Below are 24,389 nucleotides of genomic sequence, written 5' to 3' on the forward strand. Positions count from 1 at the left end.
CACTGGGTTTGCAATGTATCGGCCAGCAGCTCTGCTTTTTCGTCATCATCGAACGCCGCGAGTCGGCCTGAGGGGCCTACGAGGGGAGGCATAGTTACTACCGTATCCGATTTGAGAGTACGAGCTAAGCGGTAGTAAGACCTTTGGGAGGGCGCGAGTCCTTCTAAGAAATCAGACCATCTGGCATCTCGGACTTCGGCGATGCGAGACTTTACGTCGCGTTGTAGGGCACGCATTCGAATACGATTTTCCGCGGTAGGATACCTGTCGTAGGCGCGTATCGAGGCGTTCTTAGCTCTAAGGAGTTCCCTAATATCGTCGGACAATTTGAAGCGGTGAAGGAAGTCCTCCGCTACAACTTGTTTCGATGACCTATCTAATGTCGAGGTGATGTGTGACGTTAAGATGTCTATGGCTTCAGCGGTATCCTGAGGAGACGGGATAGAGTCCGGGTTAAACGGGAGCGATGGTGGATCAGATTCAGCCAGGCTGATGCCCAGCGTGTGCCAATCCACCACAGTCCTCGTGACGGGAACGGAATCGGGAGCGCGACCGAGCTTCATAACGACGGGACGGTGGTCTGAATCTAACTCTGAAACTACTTCGATCGAGTGTAAGCGCAGAGTTACGTTTTTTAATAACGCTATGTCGAGTATATCCGGGCGATGCGCGATATTTAGCGGGTAGTGAGTCGGGGTTAGCGGAGCGACGATATCGAAGGCGAGATCATCGACTAACGCGTCAAGCCGCCTGCCATTCGGGGTTGTGGTGTGTGAGTTCCACCTAATGTGTTTACAATTTAGGTCGCCCGCCAGAATGACAGAGCTCCCCATACCGAGCAGCGCCTCGATATCACTGCTTAGAACGATCTTATCCGGTGGAAGATAAACGGACGCGATAACGATCGGCGCGTGTCCCGTCAGTGAGATTCGGCACACTGATGCTTCGATATTAGCGAGCGCGGGAGGATCGAGCGGGACGCAATGCAGGGCTCTTCTATAGTAAATGACGGTACCACCACCACGGGCAGAGAGCCTGTCGTTCCTGACCATGTTATAGTTCGCGATTTTAGGGTCACGGCGCGCGGGCTTAAGTAGGGTCTCCTGCACTAAAAAGATATCAATTTGGTGGTCACGCAAAAAGTCAGAAACCTGATCACGTTGATTTGCGAGACCGTAAGCGTTAAAAAATCCTATCGTTACGGATAGGGGCTTTATTCTACTTATATACGCCATTGATTACCGGCGGAGTGAGGGGAGGACGTACGTATTTAATGACGCGTATACGTCGGCGTATTCCTGCACAACGGCGATAAAGTGTTGTGCAGTGGAGGCAGCGCGAATGGCGTCGCCCAAAGCGTTAACGCGCTCAAAGTTGATCGACTGAAAGAAGTCGATCGCTAAAGCGAGATTGTCGGACGCGGTCGGAGGGCAAGTCGCGGGAGAGGGACGAGTCGCGGGGGCGGGACGAATCGCGGAGGAGGGAGTTGTAGCCGTGTTCGTGTACGGCAGCGGTTTTGCCCAGGCCGAGACACTGGGCACCGCCACCGGAACGAACGCTGGCTTAGCCTGCGACGCAGAGGGTGCCGAGGCTTTGATGTCTGGGCCGGAAGCTCGGAGGCGGTTTTGGCGGGCGACGCGGCGATTTATTTTAGGGGCTCGGGGGCAACCACGGTAATTCGCGGGGTGACCCTGTGTTCGACACAGGACGCAGCTAGGCGGTTCCGTCGCGGTTTTTTGGTCGCGAGCGCAGAGGGCCGTGGCGTGATCGCCCAAACACTTAACACATCGGGGGCGCGCGTGACAGTTACGGGAAGAGTGCCCGTACAATTGACAGTTATGGCACTGGCTAGGAGTGCCTTTTTTATGGGGGGCTTCGACAGCGATACCAGAGAGCCTACAGACGGTCTGTGTGTTAAAGATTTTCTTACCCTCGGGGGTAGGCTGGAGAGCGACTAGAACCATATTATATGGCTCCCTACCGCGACCAGTGTGCATACGGTGCACAGAATTCACTGGTAGGCCTTGTTCTAACAGGTCGGCTTTTACGAGCTCTACATCTAACTCTTTAGGGATTCCGCGTATTACAACGCGGAGTTCGCGCTCCTCCTGAAGCGTATACGTATGGAAACTTATACGCTCCTTACGGAGGTAAGAAGAGAGGGCCCTATGGTCGTCGGGTGTTTGAACCTTAATTTGAATGCCGTTCGCGAGGTTACGGGCATTCGTGAAATTTATATTTTTGGCCTTAAGGGCCAGGCAAACTCGATCCCAAGCTGCCTTCTCCTGAAGGATAACCGGGGGAGGGGTCTGGGTTTTATTTTGTGCCACCGGACGCGGCGACGGAGTGGCACGGGCTGGGGGCGCAACGGGAGTCTGAGGGCGGGGGCGCGACGCGTTCACGGCTTTGCTAATTTTAGCGGCCGCGGGAGCTCGAGACTCCGCGGCACGCTTCTTACCCTTCTGTACCAGGGTGAATCCATCCGTCGATGAGGCGGGGGCGAGGTCGACCTCCATGTCCGAGTCAGAGTCGGAGCACGAGGAGGCGGGTGCAGGCGACCTACGAGCAAGTGTAGGTGTTTTAGAGGGCGCGACGGAGGCCGCGGATGATCGCTCAGCTGAAACGATGGTCACGGCGGACGACGCAGCAGCTTTTCTCGCCAGTATAGGCGACACGGGAGCGGCAGGCACGACAGAGGCTGCGGTGCTCAATGCAGAAGCTCTGCACGCAGGTACAGGCGACGCAGGAGCAGCGAGCGCGGCGGAGTCCTCGAGAGGGCTCGCAGTGTGATTGGCCTTGAAGGCCAAAAACTCCGAGGCGAGCTGTGGGTGGCGAAGTCGGAGGAATTCCGCGAATACAGCGTCCATGATCGCTGAGTACCCAGGTGGGGCGGCCCCGGGTCTTGAAAACACTCGCCTTGCGGCGAGGCCCCAACTTCTCGGACCTGAGCGGTTCTATTGAACACAGGTGGCAATGCGGCGCGATTACTACAGGACAAAGAAAAAGCACAACAAAACAGAAATTACGAAAAGAAACAAAAACAAATAAATACTTGCAGGAAACCACTTTGTCGGCAGATGTACCACGAACACAGAAACAACAAAAGGAAACAAAACAAATAAAAACTTCCAGAAAGAGCACTTAGTCGGCAGATGTACCACGAACACAGGCCGCGCGAACAATGGCCGGGCTAACAAAAGCCGGGCGAACAAAGACCGGGCGATCGAGTGGACGATGAGCACGTCCGCACGTGACGGGTGCCTCTATCGGAATGACTAACGGAAATGTATGTAATCCGTCATTGTATACAATTCCTAGGAAATGTATGTAATTCCTAAAATCGCACGGAAATGTGTGAAATAAATTATATTATACTTACACATTACACATTTCCTAGGAAATCTATACATTTCCTAAATAGCAATCGGAAATGTAAAACATTTAAGATATTGGTGGATATGCGGGGACAGCGGGACGAGTCTTGCACTACGGTCAGTTGCCAACTTGCAATCCACTGGAACCGGCCAGGGATTTAAGAAGTGCCTTTGCAAGAAAAACTGTGCTACATCAAGATGTCTGTGTTTTAAAAATAAAGTATTATGTACTTCCAAATGCCATTCGAGCTTACCCTGCAAAAATAAATAGCTATATGGACTGACAAAGTATTATAATATAAAGATTTACTTTTATACTTTGACATTTATAATTATTTAATTATCAGACTGATTACTTGCCAAATGAAAATTTGATTTTATGAGAATAAATATAAGTTGATTTTGTGATACGTTAAAAGTTAATAGATAGTTGATTTTAGAATTTTTAATTAGTAAGATAATATGAATATATTATTATTATTTTACGGTATGACTGTTACCCGATTGTCTCAATAAGTGTTATATTAAAAAAATATTATTAACAACGTGTTTTATTACAGAAAGCATTTACTTTATACATTTCCTAATACGATATTGGAATTATATACAATTCCGAGGAAATTTATACATTTCCTAGGATATCTATGTATTAAATAGTTTTTCAAACAATATTTTATACATTTCCTAAATAGTATCGGAATTGTACACATTTCCTAGGATTTGTATACAATTCCTTGATTTCATACATTTCCGGTAACATATACACATAATATAATATACACGTATAGACCTAATAATAATATACATACAATATATACATATACTATTCCTGAAAGTCGAATTTTTAACTGTCCAACAGAAAAATACAATTTATATTTCTCGTGATACAGGTCAAAATACAAATTTTTATTGTATCGATACTACCATTTAAAATCAACATTCACGAGTAATGTACAGTGCTCAATAACAAAATACGACCTTATAGTAAATAAGCTTTTATTTAACATTAATTCACAGATACACTCTTTGAGACAGACTCTTTGAGTAAGAACAGGTAGTGGTCTTAGTTATTTGACGTACACTATATGCTTAAAAATAAATTAACAGTCAAACTGATAAATCGTATAAAAAAAAATTTAAAATTCTCAAGCCCACAATCCTTATTAGCATGTCCATTGTAAACACTAAGCATCTCTAAATACAGAGATCTTTACTATAGCGATAAAGATCACGTTCTATCTCTATTGAGTTATTCATTCGAATTTTACTCTTTTTCTTTTCCTTGTGTCCCCTACGTCATCGCCGTTTCCGGAATCAGCTCGACAGCAACAACAGCAAAGGGTTCTGAGGATTTTGTACAAAGCGTAGAACAGGATATAAACAACGATTGCCACAAACAATAACACGTCTAGCTGCAATTGTTGATATAGTGGTGCTTGTGACGACAAAGGCTGAAGATTGGGAGCTCCTTGGTATCGAGCTACGTATTCCGTCCAATAGATGGCGTTTTCCAAAGGCGACAAAGAACGGTCGTGCCACAACCTGGACGTCAGCTTTGCTTGTTGTTGCCTCCTAAAAGAAACAAATACAAAATCGTTTGTAATTGAATACATATCGCAATTTGATAACAAACATGATATACTTTCTTTACAATAATTTACTATCCTATTTATATCGGGTGATAATAAGCTAGACTTGCCACTGAGAATATACACCTTAATAATTTTTCAGTCTAGATTTGTAGTACAGCACCATCCCATCTCTTCCCGTAAGCGTCGTAAAAGGCGACTAAGAGATTCTATTTCAGCTTTGCTCTAACATGTAGGTGAGCTCACGGAGCTCAAACCGGAGTGTTGCTAACACTGGCCCTAGTAAGAGCAGTGCTTCGCAGAATCTACCACCGGATCGGAAACGCGAGCCACTGAGAAGATCCGGCGAGAAACTCAGTGGGCTGTGTCTGTGGGTTAATTCGCTCGTCGAGCCCTTCGTTGCAAGAGATTCTCAGTGGCGAACGCACAGTATCATTCTCTGAGTATTGTACCAGCGTACCGAGATCGCCAGCCGGTATTTGTTGGTGGTAGTGCGTATTGACCCACGAGTAGTTACCACACTCCTACTTTTTTCTGCCGTGATGTAAACATTCGTTCCAGTTTTAAGGGTGGGACAGCCGGTGACATAAATCAGTTGGCAAATAACAAAAAATCAAATTCGATTGAGACCAGACGTCATGTTTCAAGGTGTTTGACGGTATTAACCTTGTAACATCTATGGCCTTTAGTAACCACTTATAGATGTAGTGTTCGATGAGTGCATTCATCTATCTTAGCAATAATAAAAAGCTATATGCTTGGCAGGTCATGGGCACAAGCGAATCGCTACTGTGTTCTTTATTTTTGCAACAAGCAATCACAGGTCTAAAACATGAGATAGCCATTAGGCTAATAGTATTAAGATTCCTGCTAGACGATGTGGTGTCTATGGACGCAGAACAAAACGATTCATCAATAATAATAAAAAATTACTTCGCATCCAAAACTTCATTGACTGCACCCAGTAGATGTTCTTTATTTAAATCCTGGTAATGCACTATGGTCGCCATGCCGGCGTCTTGCATTGCTGCTGCATTGCCATATTGATCTCCAAATAAGGGAATAGCCACCACAGGGATACCAGCATCGATAGCTTCAATGGTGCTCAGTATACCGGCATGAGTGATGAGTGCTTTTACATTTTTGTGCTCTGTAAAAATGAATTAAATCTTAGAAGGTATTTATTGTTTAAATTTGCATCGTGGCCTTTTTTTCGTGTTGGGGTCCGAAACTCTTACGAGGTTCCCGGGCCTAGAGGACATGCGGGATATGTGGGATTCGGCCGAAAATATTAAAGGGAGTCCTCGTGGCCTTAGGATGAGGTATACCGTGTATCAATCGATACAACTGTCTTAGCATTCAAATACCGCAAGCAGGTACCAGCTTTCACTTTCAACAAAAGACTTCCACGTTGAAGGATCGATCCAAAATCATATTAGTGGCAGGGCGTATTGTAAGTTCACACGGACCAGTATCACTATCCTGCCTATTTCTGTCGCGAAGTAGTCATGCGATTCGGTTTGGATGGTGTGATAGCTTTTACATTAGATATTCCGCCCCCAAGACTCAATGTGGGTGACGACATTGATGTAGTGATCTTTATGAGCTCCAGAAACTAATCAACACTAGGCGAGCCTTGAGCTCGTTCATCCACGAACGCTATTAAAAAGTTTTCTTAATTTTTGGAACTGTAGATGAGCAGATGATCTTATTGCCCACCTGTCTGTTGTTTTACCTGGTGTTCATGTTAGACCACGACCAGACCAGACTACTAAGACATGAAAGCCATAATTGAGACACTAAGCTGCAGTTTCTATTGTATGGTTATCATGACGGTCCTACCCTCCGAATTGGAACGCACAACTACTTCAGTGATAACGATATGCCCTATTACAATTTTTCACTTTGTTGTAAAAATGGTGTAGATAACTTGGAACGTCTGGTGGTCACTGAAAAAGTAGAAGGAAAACGTCCTAAAGGCCGGAGCACCAAACGTTTGTCCGACCAGATCTCCGAGCAAACCAGCGGACCACTTAGCGCTGCACTATAACAGGCAACTGACCGGAGCCGATCCGAGCCGATGTCCTTGGTGATCAATCGAATTAGATTAAATGGGTCTAATTAATAGATGAATATTTAATTCTTACTTAAAATGTCATATTGGGGTAGCCACTTCATTGTCATAACATTTCTTGGCAGGTTCTGTATGGCTGCTCCGTCCCATTTCCAAAGTACCCTGTGGGGTAGTTTTCTGAAGGTGAGGAGGAGTTCAGCCAGCTTTTCGGCAGGCAGGGTGGAATCTTTTACCGTTGAACCCAAGTTCACATAGACGACACCATGCTGAGCCTCGTTTATAAATCTCTCGATTTCCTAAAAAAACATAATTTCTCATGAATTTTTATTTATTTTTATGTCTGTAAAAACAAATTTTTTTATTGCTTAGATGGGTGGACGAGCTCACAGCCCACCTGGTGTTAAGTGGTTTCTGGAGCCCATAGATATCCACAGCGTAAATGCACCACCCACCTTGAGATATAAGTTCTAAGGTCTCAAGTATAGTTTAGCCCTTCAGATATTGGGGTATTAATTCATATGTGGTTGTCTAAATGCAAAAGAAGTATAAATATATAATACATAGAAAAACATATTAAAGCGTACAAGAAATGTCGTCTTGTACGCTTTCGGAAATATAGGCCCTAAGCGTTTGAGAGGAAGGCAATCTATGGACGACAGTCGTAAAGGGATAAATTTCCACTAAGGATTCCGTAATGCAAACCACTACTTCCAAATAAATAACACAACAAAGGCACCCTCTTTTCAATTTTATTTGTGGAAATGTAAGGACGTCTCATTTAACATGATCGAGTTCTATAAATGGCCTCACAATAATACTCTTTGACTAAATAAACTGCACTTTTTGTATTCACGTGTCAAGTACTTGAGAACAAAGTATATACGTACATATCTAGTGTCAATTACACGAAGAAAAAAAAAACGGAGTGGATCGTATCCAAGGCCACGGAATATACTAGTATTCTTAAATTTTATTCGCTCTCTTGAATTTGATTACTGTCAATGTGTGTTGATAATGTTTCTCATCATACTTTCAAATCTTCTATCAATTGGTGAATAAGTAGGGCATTATAAATGATTTTGATAATCTCCATGCAGAATTTATTTAATATTCTGAGTTGGTTTTTAAATATTGTTTTATGGTTTTATTATTATTGTAAAATCTACTGTAGTCATATCTCTCAGTTAGTGATATAAAAACACAGATACTTAATGCGGTAGCGGTCGAAGCTCATGTTTCGCGACAGGTGATAACCAATCATTCATAAATGTCATAAAGTTTATCATCAACAAGTCGTAAATCAGTCATACCAAATACACGGTCGAACTGTGAAAGTTTCCCTTTGCGTTCGGCAACATCAAAATATAACATTTTTTTACCGCTTTCTATGGCAGACAAGTTTGCGGCCACGTGATGACGTAATAGTATGTGATTTGGCCCTTTGAGCGTAGTGTTTAATTTGGAAAGCTTTTACAAACCTTAGAACATTCCTTAGTTCAAAAATCGTCTCTCAGTTGACTTTAAATTCAGTGTTAGAGGTACACACTGAGACCTTAATTTTTTGATTAGTTTTAGATTGCAAAGATAGTTAGCAATAGTACCTAATACTACGTTTGTAGAGAATACACTTGACAAAATACAATTGACCGATATTATGAGAAGCCCGTCTTTGATGAGTAGGTACAGACAGGAAGGAATTAAGAGCCAAATCGTGAAGTGTGAATAGAAAGTCTTTTAGATGAAGTAGTTTGCTTCGGATTTTTAATTTAAACATCATTTAGAATAATTCCGTACAATAATAATAGTGTTAATCACAGACTCGTCAATAAATATGCGCCATTGTTTGCTGTTCGACAAACTTTATATTTTAGATTAGAATAAATATCATCTTTCGTTATTTTTCGCCAATTAGACTGTTTATTGTTTGAAAAAAGGTGCTCAGGAATCGCTACAAGATGCCTTCCAAGACTGTGTAGAATCCTGATCCCTTGAGACTGCAAAGGTGCAAGTATCGAAAATGACGTTACCTAGGTATACGTTTTGATTAAATAATAACAATAATGAAGGATTTTGAATTTTTTAATTTATATTGGCAACTTCGTGATTTAACACCTAAACCTAAAACTATTCTTATGGAATTGTTGCCTGTATCATAAACACTTAAATTACTATAGAAGCAAAGTTTTATTGTGAAATATTTTATTAAGTATAATGATGTTTTCATACTCACTGTTGGAATGATTTTTGGAGGTCTCACGTGTATGCCGCCAATATCTATTACGTTATCAGGCCTGGAGATACCCCCAAAAACGGATTGATGTGTGTTTACAAACACTAAACTAGCATTTGACGCAAGCGTTTCGAGAGACGGAAGGTTGTCTCCTAAATATTTATATAAGTACACGTGATCTGTGATTTGTGAACCAACATAGTACACCCAGTTTGTAATATGATACAATATGTAGCCTCTTACTCGGTCTAGGAACCAAGGATTTTTTCCGTACGATAAGCCGGTTTGGGTTACATAAGCTGCATTGAAATTGATACCTAATCGATTGTAGTGCCAAGGCTGTAAAGGCTTCGGGTTCAATGCTATGTACGGCGCACTCAAATTTGCCGCCAATGCTATTCCGCAGTCACTGTTAAATGATTCGACCAGTACGACGTCATATTGAGGCCGCGTCCTAATCAAATGCAGTACTTGATTATTATTCATGAGAGTTTTGCAATCATCGTTGCCGGCTTTTGTCGCCACTAGTGTTTCAAAGGGCACTCGCGACACTTCACTTGCTATCACTGACTCAAAAGATAAACCTTTATACACATGTCTGTCACTTAATAAAATGTCTCTGTACGAAGCCGGAGCATCTGACATCGGAAAGTGGCTGATCAGGGTCACATCGTTGTTTCGATTTGCTAGTTCTTTAAATAAATCACGGTAAGTCAAATAGTTGGTGCGATCCAGCGATGGAAATATTCCCAGTATTTTATAACAGTCAGTTGTTAGTATTATTGTCACGAAAATACAAACAATTGTGCGTTTTGTCATATTGATGCAGACACGTACGAGTTACTGCACAGTTAGTTGGCTACTAGGGCGTAAAATGTAAATGGGAGTCCGCTGACGTAGTTACCTAATAATAGGTAGAAATCGTGAGGTAATGATTCCACTGACTGACGATGCCACGATTTCGTAAGTGTCAAAAATATTTTTGATCTCACTACACAGCAGTGATATTGAACTTCATATTACATAAATAAGCATAGGCACAGACAGTGGCTGTTCTTTGTTTAAAACTGATCGCCAACTGTTTTATTTATAAAGTGAAGTACATACAAAATTCAAGCGATAACAATGTTAACACAACAATGATAACAATGTGTTATAAAATATGTGTACTTAACACAATTATTTCAAAGATACAACAATAAATTCTTATTTTAATTAACCTAATTCACCAAGATTGTGACCGAGCGCGTTTTTCGTTTTAAATGCGAATATTAAATTTCTTGCATGTTTAAATATACACAAACATGATAGTTCTTTAGATGATGTTGTCCACGAGTCCACGACGATCTATTACAGGTTGCACACTCATTCACACATCACACTGTTACGTTGTTAATGTTATTTTATAATATTATGACGTCATACAATTCACAGTGACATCACACCAAATATATCACAAAAAATACGGTTAATGCATAGCAGTCAGAACATCATTGTACTGTTTTAAAATGGATAATAATCGTATTTATTTATCCTGAATTATGGATTTCCGGAACAGTGATGGAAGTGATGGAACTTGTAGCCCTACTTAACCTAAAATATGTTTACTGTGTTTTCGATTGGCTTTAGTAACGGCATCTGTGAGGTATTTTATGAACTAAAAGCGCAAAATTAGACACGCCCCTGCGTATATGTTTCTAATAATTTATCAGAGATGGCACAGTACTATCTTCGCCTAGACTGCGTTTCTGTATGATTTCTTTCTGGTAAAATATATTGTCGGGGCATAATATACTTAATAGACAGATAGAGTTTTAAATTCAACCCGACAAGTTAACAAACTTAAGCTAGAAATTTTAAAGTAGGTAATGATTTCAAAAAGAGTAATACTCGTGCTTGTTGCAATCCTCTAGGACATTTTGAACGGATTATTAGTGAACCAGCTACATATAAAAAAAAACAAAAAATACCTAAGAATGTTACGTATAATTACAATATTTGAATGCACAACATGTACTTACAATTTACAAACAAATAATAAATATAACTTTTTAGCGGCGCGGCGGTTAGAAAACATTTTTGTTTTATCCCAGAACCATGTGGTCAGTCCGATCTGTTTTATTTGTTTTTCTGCATTAAGAATAGACCCGATAATAAGGCTTTCGGTGCTGTCAGTCTTAATATGATCTTAACGTCCCATAGGTCCACAAGAGAGCTGTGGCGGCAGCTAGCTAGCCGATCTTCAATAACACGATTTAATAATCTTTTTTTTTTATTGCCCATGGTGGCAGACGAGCACACGGCCCACCTTATTGTGAGTGGTTATTTCCCCCTGTGTTATAATCACCGTAAATATATACGAGACGATAACTTTCAAAACCCGTATAATAGTAAGTAGTATCTTTAACAAAAATAATGACTTCAATCGAGTATTTCGCACACGATTAATAAACGATTTTTTTATTTATTTATTTAATGAAGATGTTGATGTAGTACATTATTATAATTCTTATATTATAATACTGTGTACGTAATAAAACATTGGTTTTGCAATACGCCTTGCAATGTATTGCCGACGCCGCCACGACAACACACCGTTGCAAGGCTTCTTTAAATAGGGCTGTCAACGTGATAAATAAATACACAGACTAAGGGTTTTTTATTACATCTTACTGATGATAGGCCGTATAGTAAATCTGCACGTGTAGGTACCACCATCCTGTCTATTACTAGCATGCAACACTCAAGCGCTCCAGTTTGAAGAGTGGGGTAACCATTATACAATGTAATTGAGACTTTAACCTCATGTTTCAATGGCTGCATTCACGTTGTCATTTATATATGCTCCAGTATTTTCTAAAAACCAGGTGAGTCGTGATCTTCTTTACTCATCTTCGCCAAATAAAAAATAAAATAAAATAAATCAGATGGTTTGCATTTATGTTTTTTAAATATTCATGGTAGGTAAAAGAGCATTCCTACTACGGACTGATGAAGGGATGTGATCTTTAATTAGTAGCAGAGATCGAAGATCGATACTTCCTTTGATCAAATCATTGTGGCTGCGAATCTCAAGTTAGTGGTTTGATCTAAGCAACAATTGCCTGTTCAGTCGGAGCCGATGCGTGTAATTACGTTCTACTATTTACTGGGTTGTTACTTACGTTACGACGTCATACAATTCACAGTGACATCACACCAAATATATCACAAAAAATCAAAAACATAACCTTAAATACGAACGTGACGAAGGTGCTGCTGTATAGTTTTATATAGATGCATACTTTCTACTCGTATCTACTTTGTTTCTTAAATAAAAACGAATTTAGAAGAAAAACTATTATATTATTAGGAAATAAGTGAGACCTAATTTATTGCATATTCTCGACGTTTTGCTGATAAAATTGCCTCGAATATAAATTATAATTTATAACCTACTTGAATTTAAAAAAAAATCAAGAAAAAATAGAATCATTTTTTATTTAAAATTTAACAACCCTATAAATTTAAAACCAGACTGTCGGATTAACACGAATTATAGTGTTTTACTAAGTTGTTTACATGTAAAAAGGATGAGACAGAATATACCCTTGCCTAAACTCTTCAAAGTTAAACTTCACTGGCGATATTGGCCGACGTTGGGCAAACGTGACGGATACGCTTTAAGGTGCCCGAAATAGTTGTATAGATATAAATTTAGCCCACATTTACGTCTTAAGTAATGATAGATGGAGAGTGTTTTGCAAAGTATATCACTGGGAGATAAGGTCACGATCCATGCCGCCCACCTTGAGACGTGAGGTCGCAAACTGCGTTGTAGCGTAATTGGTTCGTAGCCTGTGCGGATCCATAATGCCCTATTACCAGAGATTAAACAAATTTATAAATTTTGTATAGTTCGTTTCGTAGAGACACTTTGAATATTTTTTTTAATAGCCCTTGTAACCAGACGACCTGATAGTTAGTGGTTATTATTGCTCACGGACGTCAGCAATGCCAGAAGCTGAGCCAAACCGCTGCCAATCGCTAAGTATTTATTTAAAGGAGAGTTCATGTAAGAATATTCCTTGCTACGTACAGAAATTTTTACTTTAAACATTAAAGTTAAATATAGAGATATTATAAAGAGATCTCTTCCAAACTAACAGCGAAAGAGATTTTGAAGGAAAGACCCGAACGGTGTATTAATGTTTTTATTATAAATCCATTTGTATGGGGCATTGGGCGGCCTACACCACCATCGTATAAAATGTAATTACAAAAGGGAAGTTCTCGGTCTCTTAAATATAGATTTACCCTTTGAAGAGCGATTTTGTCGCGAAAGTCTTAGTCGAAATTATGTTGGATTATCGCAATTACTGGAATTGAATTATTACAATTTATGGAAAAGAGATGTTATACGTTTATTATTTTATCAAAACCTATTTCTTTTCCAACCTATGATTATTTTTTTAAATATAAATTGCTTTGAAATAATATAATGGATGCATAATGCGGTTTATGACGACGCTAGTTAAAATTTCAACGTATTAAAAATATATTGAGATGTTCTTATTACCTATATTTTGATAGCGTCTCTGACATAATACTCGTAATTCACGTATGTACATATGCATGTCATTTTAAATCTATTCCACTTTTACATTTTTTTAATGCTATTAACAATAGTTGTGTTCAATTAGTGTTAAATTAACAATAGCTAAGTTAAATTAATGTTCAAAATTAATCACCGCTGTTTTTAAAGATTTTGTAATGTATTTTGACAATTACTACAGAATTACAAAATAAGACCTTATCAATAATAAAAGACGCTTTCGCTTGAATAAAATTTAATGATAAATGTACAAAATTCAGATACATCGTTTTCCAAACAAATTTTACTAAATTGAATGGATCCAGGATACGAAAGACGAAACTCTAGAAAACCCAGAAGGTAAACCATTAGTGCATCCTGATGTTGCGAAGAAAGAACTAACGCCAATCTGGAAAAAAAGGTTGGATGCTTAAGTTAAAGTTACCCGGAGATAAAATACCCCACGTATTAAATCATTAGATACAATAATTTGAAACGTCTTTTAGTTAAAGTTTTTGGGGGTTATATAGATTTTTTTGTCAGAATTGCTGTTTTGCTATCTGCTTAATTAACTTATTCTCCTGACACAGTTCCGTCAATAGCTGGGTACTCTACTCTCGGGTTGCAATAGCTTAAAGATTCTAACAAGAACCTAGAAGAAGCGCTGTAAGCTGAAAAACATATTATTATGCCATAGTTGGTCCTTCTAAATCATCCTGTCTGCAACTACCGTGATAAGGTGGATCAAGCTCTTGTACATTACTGTGTGAAAACTGCGCCTTATGCAATAAAATATAGTAACTTAAATAAAATATAGTAATATTCTTGGAGCACATGCTCTGGTCTGAAACGGTTAAGAATATAATTGGACAGGGATCGCTGTTTTACGGGAGTTTACGCTGGATTTGGCCTTGAATAAAGATATATGTATAGGCTTTGGTGTGGCCGTAACAGATCCACGTGGATCGCAGCAACTGATGTCCTTATGCATAGTCCAACCACCATTAGATTCATGCCAATATTTTAAATGTGAAAATTGTATATTTGGAGCAGTGGCACAAGCAACGCTTTTTTATGCAGTTTTTCATTATTTTGACAGTACCAATTAAAAGAGTGTGAAGCCGCGCATGCGTATGGTATCAATAATAAATACTATTAAGACAGTGTTGTTTTTTTTTTTTTTTTTTTTTTTTTTTTTTATGATTGAAGGATTACTGGTGGCCCGGAGGCCTTTCCAGTTTCACCAGGACAGGTGGGCGAGCAAAGGCTCAGCTAGGAGGGGTGGGATTTGCTAACAGCTACCCGAGCGCCTCCGAAGGAGACCTAACAACTCAAGAGTAGCTGCTTCGCGAATGAATCTACTACCGGATCGGAATCGCGACCCACTGAGAAGATCCGGCGAGAAACTCAGCGGGCTGATGCATGGGTTAGGTTGCACGTCGACCTCTTTGTCGAGTTCGACGAGTACGGTTACCGGGGTCCCTAAGCCTGCTCCTAGTATTAGAGCTGAAGGCATCTAATGCAAAGGTTATTGGATCTGATGGATCCGTAAGGACGTGTCTAGGGCGTCGACGGTGACTGGCTCCTGCATGATCAGGATTCGGGGAGTAGTCAGCGGCGGCAACGATAAGGCGATTATCATGACGCATAGCCTTATCGAAGTATCGTTCCGACGCTGACTTCATGTATTTCCGAATTGATTCGAGGCCCAGGTCGTCGTGTAGGTCAACGTTCCTCACGAACCACGGAGCCCCGACAGCTAACCTGCAAAAGCGGGATTGTAGGGATTGGAGGGTGTCTATGTGTGTGCGGGCCGCGTGAGCGAACACCACACTCGCGTAAGTCATGACGGGCCTTATGCAAGTTTTGTAAAGTGTCACCTTGTTCCGAAGGGACATTTTACTCCGCTTACAGATGATGGGGTAGAGTCTACCGAGAATAAACGCGGCACGGTCACGGACTGATTTTATATGCGGGCGGAATGTCATCGATGCATCCAGGGTAACGCCCAGGTACTTGACCTTCCTGGCCCAGGGTATGGGTTGTCTAAAGAGAGTAATCGGGGGTGTGAGATTCCTCCTCCTAATCCGGGAGGAAATCCGTGAGGAGCTTCCCCTCTGAAATAGCACCGCAGTACTTTTCGCTGGGTTGATGTCTATGCGCCATTTTCGGAACCACTGTCCTAGGGCTAGGGCTGCGCTCTGAAGCTTCTTCGCGATTAGGGACTTATTTCTACTAGAATAGTAAACAGTCGTGTCGTCGGCGAATAAAGCTAAATGGGTCGGCGGCGACCGGGGAATATCGTTGACGAATAAGCTAAATAGGAGGGGTGAGAGGACAGAGCCTTGTGGGACTCCAGCTGTAAGAGGTCGTGGGGAGGAGCGGGTTCCCTCGACTCGATATCGAAAAGAGCGGTTCGACAAGAAGTCCCGTATGATGAGCACGAGACTATCCGGCACGCCCATGTCGAATAGTTTGAAAATCAAACCGTTGTGCCAGACTTTGTCGAACGCTTTTGCGACGTCGAAGAAGAGAGCTCCCGTGTATAACGGTTTTGGTCGATTAAGCCCCACAAGAATGTGCTCCGTGAGGCGGTGCACCTGTTGAACGCATGAGTGATTTGTACGGAATCCGAATTGTTCATCGATGAGAATGCCCTTGGATGAGACGAAGTCTCTGAGGCGTTTGTAGATCAGACGCTCATACAGTTTGCCTAGAGACATGAGGAGGCTAATCGGGCGGTAGCTCGTCGGATGATTTTTTGGTTTACCGGGCTTATGTATGCCGATAACGTCCGCTTCTTTCCACACCGCGGGAAAGATACAGTTCGCCATAGCGGCATTGAAAATAGATGCCAACATCACGATGAGTTGGACGGGTAGAAGTTTAATAACGCGGTTAGATATACCGTCGGAACCGGGAGCCTTGCGAGGACGTAGGTCTTTGATCAAGTCTTTAACTTCCATCGGGGTGACGGGTGGTAACGCATCCGAGGGTGGCAAGGAGGCTCTGCGTTCTACCTCACTGTCTACTAATTCTACATGAACAGGGTCCACGGATTGAGTGCTGGGCGTGCACTGGGTTTGCAATGTATCGGCCAGTAGCTCTGCTTTTTCGTCATCATCGAAAGCCGCGAGTCGGCCTGAGGGGCCTACGAGGGGGGGCATAGTTACTACCGTATCCGATTTGAGAGTACGAGCTAAGCGGTAGTAAGACCTTTGGGAGGGCGCGAGTCTTTCTAAGAAATCAGACCATCTGGCATCTCGGACTTCGGCGATGCGAGACTTTACGTCGCGTTGTAGGGCACGCATTCGAATACGATTATCCACGGTAGGATACCTGTCGTAGGCGCGTATCGAGGCGTTCTTAGCTCTAAGGAGTTCCCTAATATCGTCGGGCAATTTGAAGCGGTGAAGGAAGTCCTCCGCTACAACTTGCTTCGATGACCGATCTAATGTCGAGGTGATGTGTGACGTTAAGATGTCTATGGCTTCAGCGGTATCCTGAGGAGACGGGGTAGAGTCCGGGTTAAACGGGAGCGATGGTGGATCAGATTCAGCCAGGCTGATGCCCAGCGTGTGCCAATCCACCACAGTCCTCGTGACAGGAACGGAATCGGGACCGCGACCGAGCTTCATAACGACGGGACGGTGGTCTGAATCTAACTCTGAAACTACTTCGATCGAGTGTAAGCGCAGAGTTACGTTTTTTAATAACGCTATGTCGAGTATATCCGGGCGATGCGCGATATTTAGCGGGTAGTGAGTCGGGGTTAGCGGAGCGACGATATCGAAGGCGAGATCATCGACTAACGCGTCAAGCCGCCTGCCATTCGGGGTTGTGGTGTGTGAGTTCCACCTGACGTGTTTACAATTTAGGTCGCCCGCCAGAATGACAGAGCTTCCCATGCCGAGCAGCGCCTCGATATCACTGCTTAGAACGATCTTATCCGGTGGAAGATAGACGGACGCGATAACGATCGGCGCGTGTCCAGTCAGTGAGATTTGGCATACTGATGCTTCGATGTTAGAAAGCGCGGGGGGGTCGAGAGGGACGCAGTGCAGGGCTCGTCTATAGTAAATGACGGTACCACCACCACGAGCAGTAAGCCTGTCGTTCCTAACCATGTTATAGTTCGCGATTTTAGGGTCGCGGCGCGCGGGCTTAAGTAGGGTCTCCTGCACCAAAAAGATGTCAATTTGATGGTCACGCAAAAAATCACAAACCTGATCACGTTGATTTGCGAGACCGTAAGCGTTAAAAAATCCTATCGTTACGGATAGGGGCTTTATTCTACTTATGTACGCCATTGATTACCGGCGGAGTGAGGGGAGGACGTACGTATTTAACGACGCGTATACGTCAGCGTATTCTTGCACAACGGCGATGAAGTGTTGTGCAGTGGAGGCGGCGCGAATGGCGTCACCCAAAGCATTAACACGCTCAAAGTTGATCGACTGAAAAAAGTCGATCGCTAGAGCGAGATTGTCGGGCGCGGTCGGAGTGCTGGTCGCGGGGGAGGAACGAATCACGGGGGAGGGACGTATCGCGGGGGCGGGACGAATCGCGGGGGAGGGAGCTACAGCCGTGTTCGTGTACGGCAACGGTTTAGCCCAGGCCGAGCCGCTGGGCACCGGCGCCGGCACGAAGGCAGGCTTAGCCTTCGGCACAGAGGGTGCCGTGGCTTTGATGTCAGGGCCGGAAGCTCGGAGGCGGTTTTGGCGCGCGACGCGGCGATTTATTTTAGGGGCTCGGGGGCATCCACGGTAATTCGCGGGGTGACCCTGTGTTCGGCACAGGACGCAGCTAGGTGGTTCAGTCGCGGTTTTTTGATCGCGAGTGCAAAGAGTCGTGGAGTGATCGTCCAAACACTTGACGCATCGAGGGCGCGCGTGACAATTACGGGAAGAATGCCCGTACAACTGACAATTGTGGCACTGGCTCGGAGTGCCTTTTTTATGAGGGGTTTCCACGGTGATTCCGGAAAGCCTACAGACCGTTCGGACGTTAAAGATTTGCTTACCTTCGGGGGTAGACTGGAGGGCGACGAGAACCATATTGTATGGCTCCCTCCCGCGTCCTGTGTGCATGCGGTGCACGGAGTTTACGGGTAGGCCTTGTTCGAGTAGGTCGGCCTTTACGAGCTCGGCATCTAACTCCTTGGGGATGCCACGTATGACTGCACGGAGCTCACGCTCCTCCTGGAGCGTATACGTATGATAACTTATACGCTCCTTTCGGAGGTAGCTTGAGAGGGCTCTATGGTCGTCGGGTGTTGCTACTTTTATTTGTATCCCGTTCGCGAGGTTACGGGCACTGACAAAATTTATGTTATTGGCCTTGAGGGCCAGGGAGACACGGTCCCAAGCAGCCTTCTCTTGAAGAATTAACGGAGGAGGGGCCTGATTTCTCGTTTGTGCCACCGGGCGCGGCGACGGCGTGGCACAGGGACAGGGAGCGACGGGGGTCGGAGGGCGGGGGCGCGACGCGTTCGCGGCTTTGCTTATTTTAGCGGCCGCGGAAGCTCGGGACTCCGCGGCGCGCTTCTTACCCTTTTGCACGAGGGTGAATCCATCTGTCAATGAGGCGGGAACGAGGTCAACCTCCATATCCGAGTCAGAGTCGGAGGACGAGGAGGAAGGCGCGGGAGCGGCGGACGCGACGGAGGCCGCAGACGATCGCTGAGGTATAACGGAAGCTGCCGCGGTAGACGCGGGAGTTTTTCGCGGGAGTATGGGGGACACGGGTGTGCTGTGCGCGACGGAGGCTGCGGTGTACGGCGCGGGAGTTTTGCGCGCGCTTGCTGGGGACGCGGGAATGGCAGGCGTGGCGGAAACGGCGGTCGCGGCGGGCACGGCAGAACAGTTCACGGCGCGTTTAGCTTTGTAAGCTAAAAATTCTGTTTCGAGGGCCGGGTATTTCTCGCTTAAGAATTCCGCGAGCAGTGTGTTGGTTGGAGAGAACTCCATTTCTTCGGACTGCCCAGGGGGGGCTGCCCCGGGACTTAAACACGCGCTCGCCTTGCGGCGAGGCCCCTGCGTCGGTAACACTAAATTGGCCGAAGCGATTCTAGGAATTTTAGAAATTTTAGTGAATAATAGAATTAGAGTGAATAGAACCACTGCACAGTTCCCGGGCGGCAATGCCTTGCAATTAGGCGCAGGTACAAATTCCGAGAAACACTTGGGCCACAGATGTGCCACGAACAATGATCTATTATCACCGGTAGTCACTTCCGACAAAACACTTGGACGCCAGATGTGCCACGAACCGAGGTCGGGCAATCGAACGAACAATGAGCACGTCCACGCGCGTCGGTTGCTCAAATCGGAATGACAGTGTTGTGTATTCTGGCAGTCTTGTAGTGTAGAAACTTTCACTTGAGATACACATTACATTTAGTTAAAGTGAATATTGACAAAATAATTAAGTCATGCATTTGAATTGATCGCTGTGGATGAATAAATACTAAATGAACAGTGAACAATGTGGTACTTGACAATGTTTAGCGGGTCACAAATATTTCTCACCAAAACTCGTCTAGTGTTGATATTCACGACCAGAGGTCCACCGGTGTCGCCTGGACAGGCGCCCCTGTTATTAGCGCCGCTGGTACAGAGGTGATGGGCTTGAATAACATTTCCGTAAGATCTGATGCATTCTGCGTTGTTGATTACGGGCAGGTTGACCGAACTTATTGCTTGAAGAAGGCCTACAGAAGCTCCTAGAATCAGACACTAGAAAATTAGTCTTCTGTATTCATTAAAATATGAACATTCGGTTTCATACCTTGATATATGAGTTGAATTATTGTTTAGTTTTTATTCATGTAAACAGGCAGAAGTGTTTATAGTCCACTCTTTGTTACGTTATTCAGGTTCGCATTACAGTATGAATACCGCATCAGGGCAAATTCTCATTGAAATTGAAATAAAGGTTATTCTACATTTCAAATCACGGTAGATGTCTGCTTCGCGGCAGAAATAGATATTACTATGAAATTGACTCGTGAGTGTTTGAACAGCCGTGAGAAAAAAAAAGGAGTTTTTAAATTTTTTTACTTAAACGTACTAAAACTTATATTTTTAATTTTTATTTAAACGTCTAGCGGAAGAGGAATTTTAAGGTTGATTAACCATTAACCTAATTAAATCCGTTTTAGAAGAATTTTATGAATAATTTGTTTTAATAGCTGACCCAAAATAAAGTAATTTTGAGAGCGATTTATTTGAAACACGAACATTGTGCATATTCATGAGATCATGTTAAAAATACACGATCTTATCGGCCGTTCAAAATCGTGTTTTGATGTAGTTCAGAAAATCAACAAGTAAAATTCGTTTGAATTTAACGAAGTGCGAATTTAATATCTGTAACCCCGTATAGAGAATATACACGGATATGTATTTCCCTTTGTTGTATGCACTCAATTATCTTTTATCTATAGAATAACTTAATAACTAGCCAAAAATAATTAATTAATTTGTAAATTTATTGATCCAATATATATAAAATATATTTTACTTTGCGATCTGTTTTTAATATGTTATATATTTTTTCTTCGGTTACCGCGTGTCGTAAATATAAAAAATATTATATAATAATCTCTTTTCACGGCCTAATCATGTGTTGGATACGTTCAACTAATGTATTTATTACCCATTGTTATTCAAATATGGCGTTTTTGTATACAGAAATAACTAACAGCATATGAAACCTGATTGTCTATTTGATTTGGATATTATTTTGTATGGTCAAACTGTAAAATATGTATTCGAAACAGAGGATATATTGAATTGGAAATAGTTGAATCTTGTAGAAGCATTTTGGATTGCCACATACCTTGACTGACTCATTTTCGTAAGTGATTTGATGAGATAGATACGAGTTAATGTGATCATAGTTTTTGGTATAAGCGTAAGACTGAGAACTAAACGCAAATATAAGTACATGTTTTGTCTAAAAACAAACCGATTCTTCCTTGCTATGCTATTACCGAAATGCTTCTGAAATTTCATTCAAAAGCTAGTTTTAAATACAAACCACTACTAGTTACTCCAAACCCAGAAAGAACCGCTGTGCGTCCCTCAAAACTTTCATTAATTTCACTGCCTGAAGGTAAATTGACGGCTTGAATCATTGCTGGAAAATAAGCAAAACATCCTAATGTTATTTTATTCATATTATTGAACTAGCGTGGACGGCCAAATGAGCTATTAGTCACATTTGTAGGTAATGGGTCTATTGAAACTACGACATGTGTATGGCCAATCCCCGCGGTGGTTGCAAACCCGTATTCAAAAATATTTATGTATCTGTTTTCTTGCTAATATGCCAGCAATATCGTATTCTTTTTTCTACGTGTTCCATGCAACATTGTTGAATTTTATTTTAGCGATAGATCGATATACCATACAATGCAAATCTATTTAATAGTTACATTTAAGACAACAAATCCTTCTATGGTAAGTGACGTCTCCAGATACTCAACGCGACTCTAAAACGAAAATAGCAAAGGTGTACTTACTTGAAAAAGAAATTCTTGGTACAAGTATGACAGCGATATCATTTGCTACAATCCACGGGTTGTATCCTGGGTGTAGAACAACTCCAGTTGCGGTGAGTCTAGTGCCGCCAGCGAATAGCATATTGGAGCCAAGAACTGCGGTGATGGATGCCACAATGTTGTTGCCATCGTTTTGGCAATGGGCAGCTGTCAAGATTCGCGTATCCGAAATGACGGTGCCACCACATACCGAGTTGCGAATGGCACTTATAGTAAGAATTAATCCTGCCTAAGATATTTAAAGTTTCAAGTTAAAATATTCGATATTCTGAGAAATTTTGAGGCTTAGAATGACACTTACTTGGTAGGGTACTGAGAAGATAGTGGTAGTCGAACCTCCTGCAATCCGTTGTCCGGAACGAATTAATTCTCTTTCAACATACCAAATCTTTTTAGCCTCCGGGATTCCTATTCGGTCATGATAGTTATAAATACCAAGTTCTGAGAGTGCTGTTCTTTCTGAGGCTTTTGTTAAAGTCAGCGCTACAAAGAAAAAACCTAACCCTTTCAACATAAACATCATGACTTCTCAAATAAAATGTTGGCCATTGGCAACAGCTTTTAAATAAGGTAATTAATGAAACTGATAAGCGTATCTATAAGATTAACAATCCTGTTATCGCTAAGCTCTAAATAATCCTGAATCGAAGGCACGTGTCCAATGCATGACTTATCAAAATCTTCAATTAATTGTAACTAACGTTATTAAAATTGAGAACATAGAACTATATGTTCCAAACAAAAAAATTATAGATCAAGTAAATACATTAAGTACCTATCGTAAAACTACATTTTTTCTAACAATATACAGGGTGTCCCAGAAAGAATGGATAATCCTGAAACACCTCATAGTAGAGCTATTGGGGACACAAAATAAAAAAAAAACCCAGGTAGTACCAAATTACGTATTTAATAAAATGTTGATATTTTCTTTTGTTAATGTTGATATTTTCAAAACTGCTGTGCGTTTCTGGAATATAAAACAGCTACAAATAAATGAAATCCATATGTTTTTTGGTGTTACAATATTCTACATGGACTATACTAAGGAATATGCAGGAAATCATATGAGTAGCTAGTGTAATTTTTTATAAAAGTTAATCTGAACTTAAATTTTAATCATGAAATTTAGTATTTTTTAGTGTTTTTATTTGGGTAAAACCTAAGAATTTTTTATTTATTTTTTATTTTGAGTCCTGAATAGCTCTACTATGAGGTGTTTCAGGATTATCCATTCTTTCTGGGACACCCTATACATCACTTTAATTATGCGAATCTAATTATGTAAGTATAATTATGTAAGTATAATATCTCAGTAGCGTTCGATGCGTAGAACCGAAGATCGGGTTCAGTGGCGAGCTTTGGGGGAGGTCTATGTCCAGCAGTGGACTGCCGCAGGCTGATGACTATCTAAGTATAATTATGTTGGTATGTACGTGATATAATTATATATTTATGTGATGCTATTTGTCTTCACAATTACTCTTTTCCAGATTTCTTTCTAAAAAAACCGGTTGTTTGGAAGACATCGTTATTAGCGATATGACCGCCTATTGTACAATTGTAACTGTGGTGTAAGTGTCGGAAGTATACGAGACTAGAACAATCTCACCTATACTCCGAATATCAAATATCTTTTTATCGAACATATCGACTACAGCCGAGTACCGAGTCCGGATACGAAATATTACAGTAGACACGTGTTTAAATGATTTAGATTTGACCAAATAGATAGAAATTGACGTTTATGTAAGAACGGCGTATCTAGGAAACGTCAAATTTCAGTGCCAACGTTATCGAATATTTGTGCAAACCCGGATATATTTTTTATAATTATGCTAGATATATTTTTTATTGTCATCAGTAGAGCAATTTCTCAATAGAAAAAAATTCATACTCTTGGTAAATGTTACTATATATATAATAAGTATTAGTACAGAATGTACAAGGTGTCGAAATAACGTATCTGAAGTTGACACGAGA

The 24,389-nt window shown here is 41.9% G+C and overlaps 2 protein-coding genes across 2 annotated transcripts; both read right to left on the minus strand.

Moving 5' to 3' along the window:
• Window positions 1–4,627: 4,627 nt before the first annotated feature.
• Window positions 4,628–10,086, minus strand: UGT44A1 (UDP-glycosyltransferase UGT44A1). The gene is made up of 4 exons (NM_001257042.1): window positions 9,268–10,086; window positions 7,111–7,333; window positions 5,897–6,113; window positions 4,628–4,946 (listed from the first exon to the last, which is right to left on the minus strand). The coding sequence occupies exons 1-4, from the start codon at window positions 10,084–10,086 to the stop codon at window positions 4,628–4,630; spliced, it is 1,578 nt and encodes a 525-aa protein (NP_001243971.1).
• Window positions 10,087–14,079: 3,993 nt separating this feature from the next.
• LOC101735472 (collagenase) lies at window positions 14,080–22,980 on the minus strand. Its single transcript, XM_012692004.4, has 5 exons — window positions 22,708–22,980; window positions 22,368–22,635; window positions 21,884–21,982; window positions 20,371–20,564; window positions 14,080–14,249 (listed from the first exon to the last, which is right to left on the minus strand). Exons 1-5 carry the CDS (start codon window positions 22,927–22,929, stop codon window positions 14,148–14,150), a joined length of 885 nt encoding a protein of 294 aa, XP_012547458.1. The 5' UTR covers window positions 22,930–22,980; the 3' UTR covers window positions 14,080–14,147.
• Between the last annotated feature and the right edge of the window lie 1,409 nt (window positions 22,981–24,389).

The sequence above is a fragment of the Bombyx mori genome, chromosome 18 (assembly GCF_030269925.1).
Source record: "Bombyx mori chromosome 18, ASM3026992v2".
NCBI classification, from domain to species: Eukaryota; Metazoa; Arthropoda; class Insecta; order Lepidoptera; family Bombycidae; genus Bombyx; species Bombyx mori.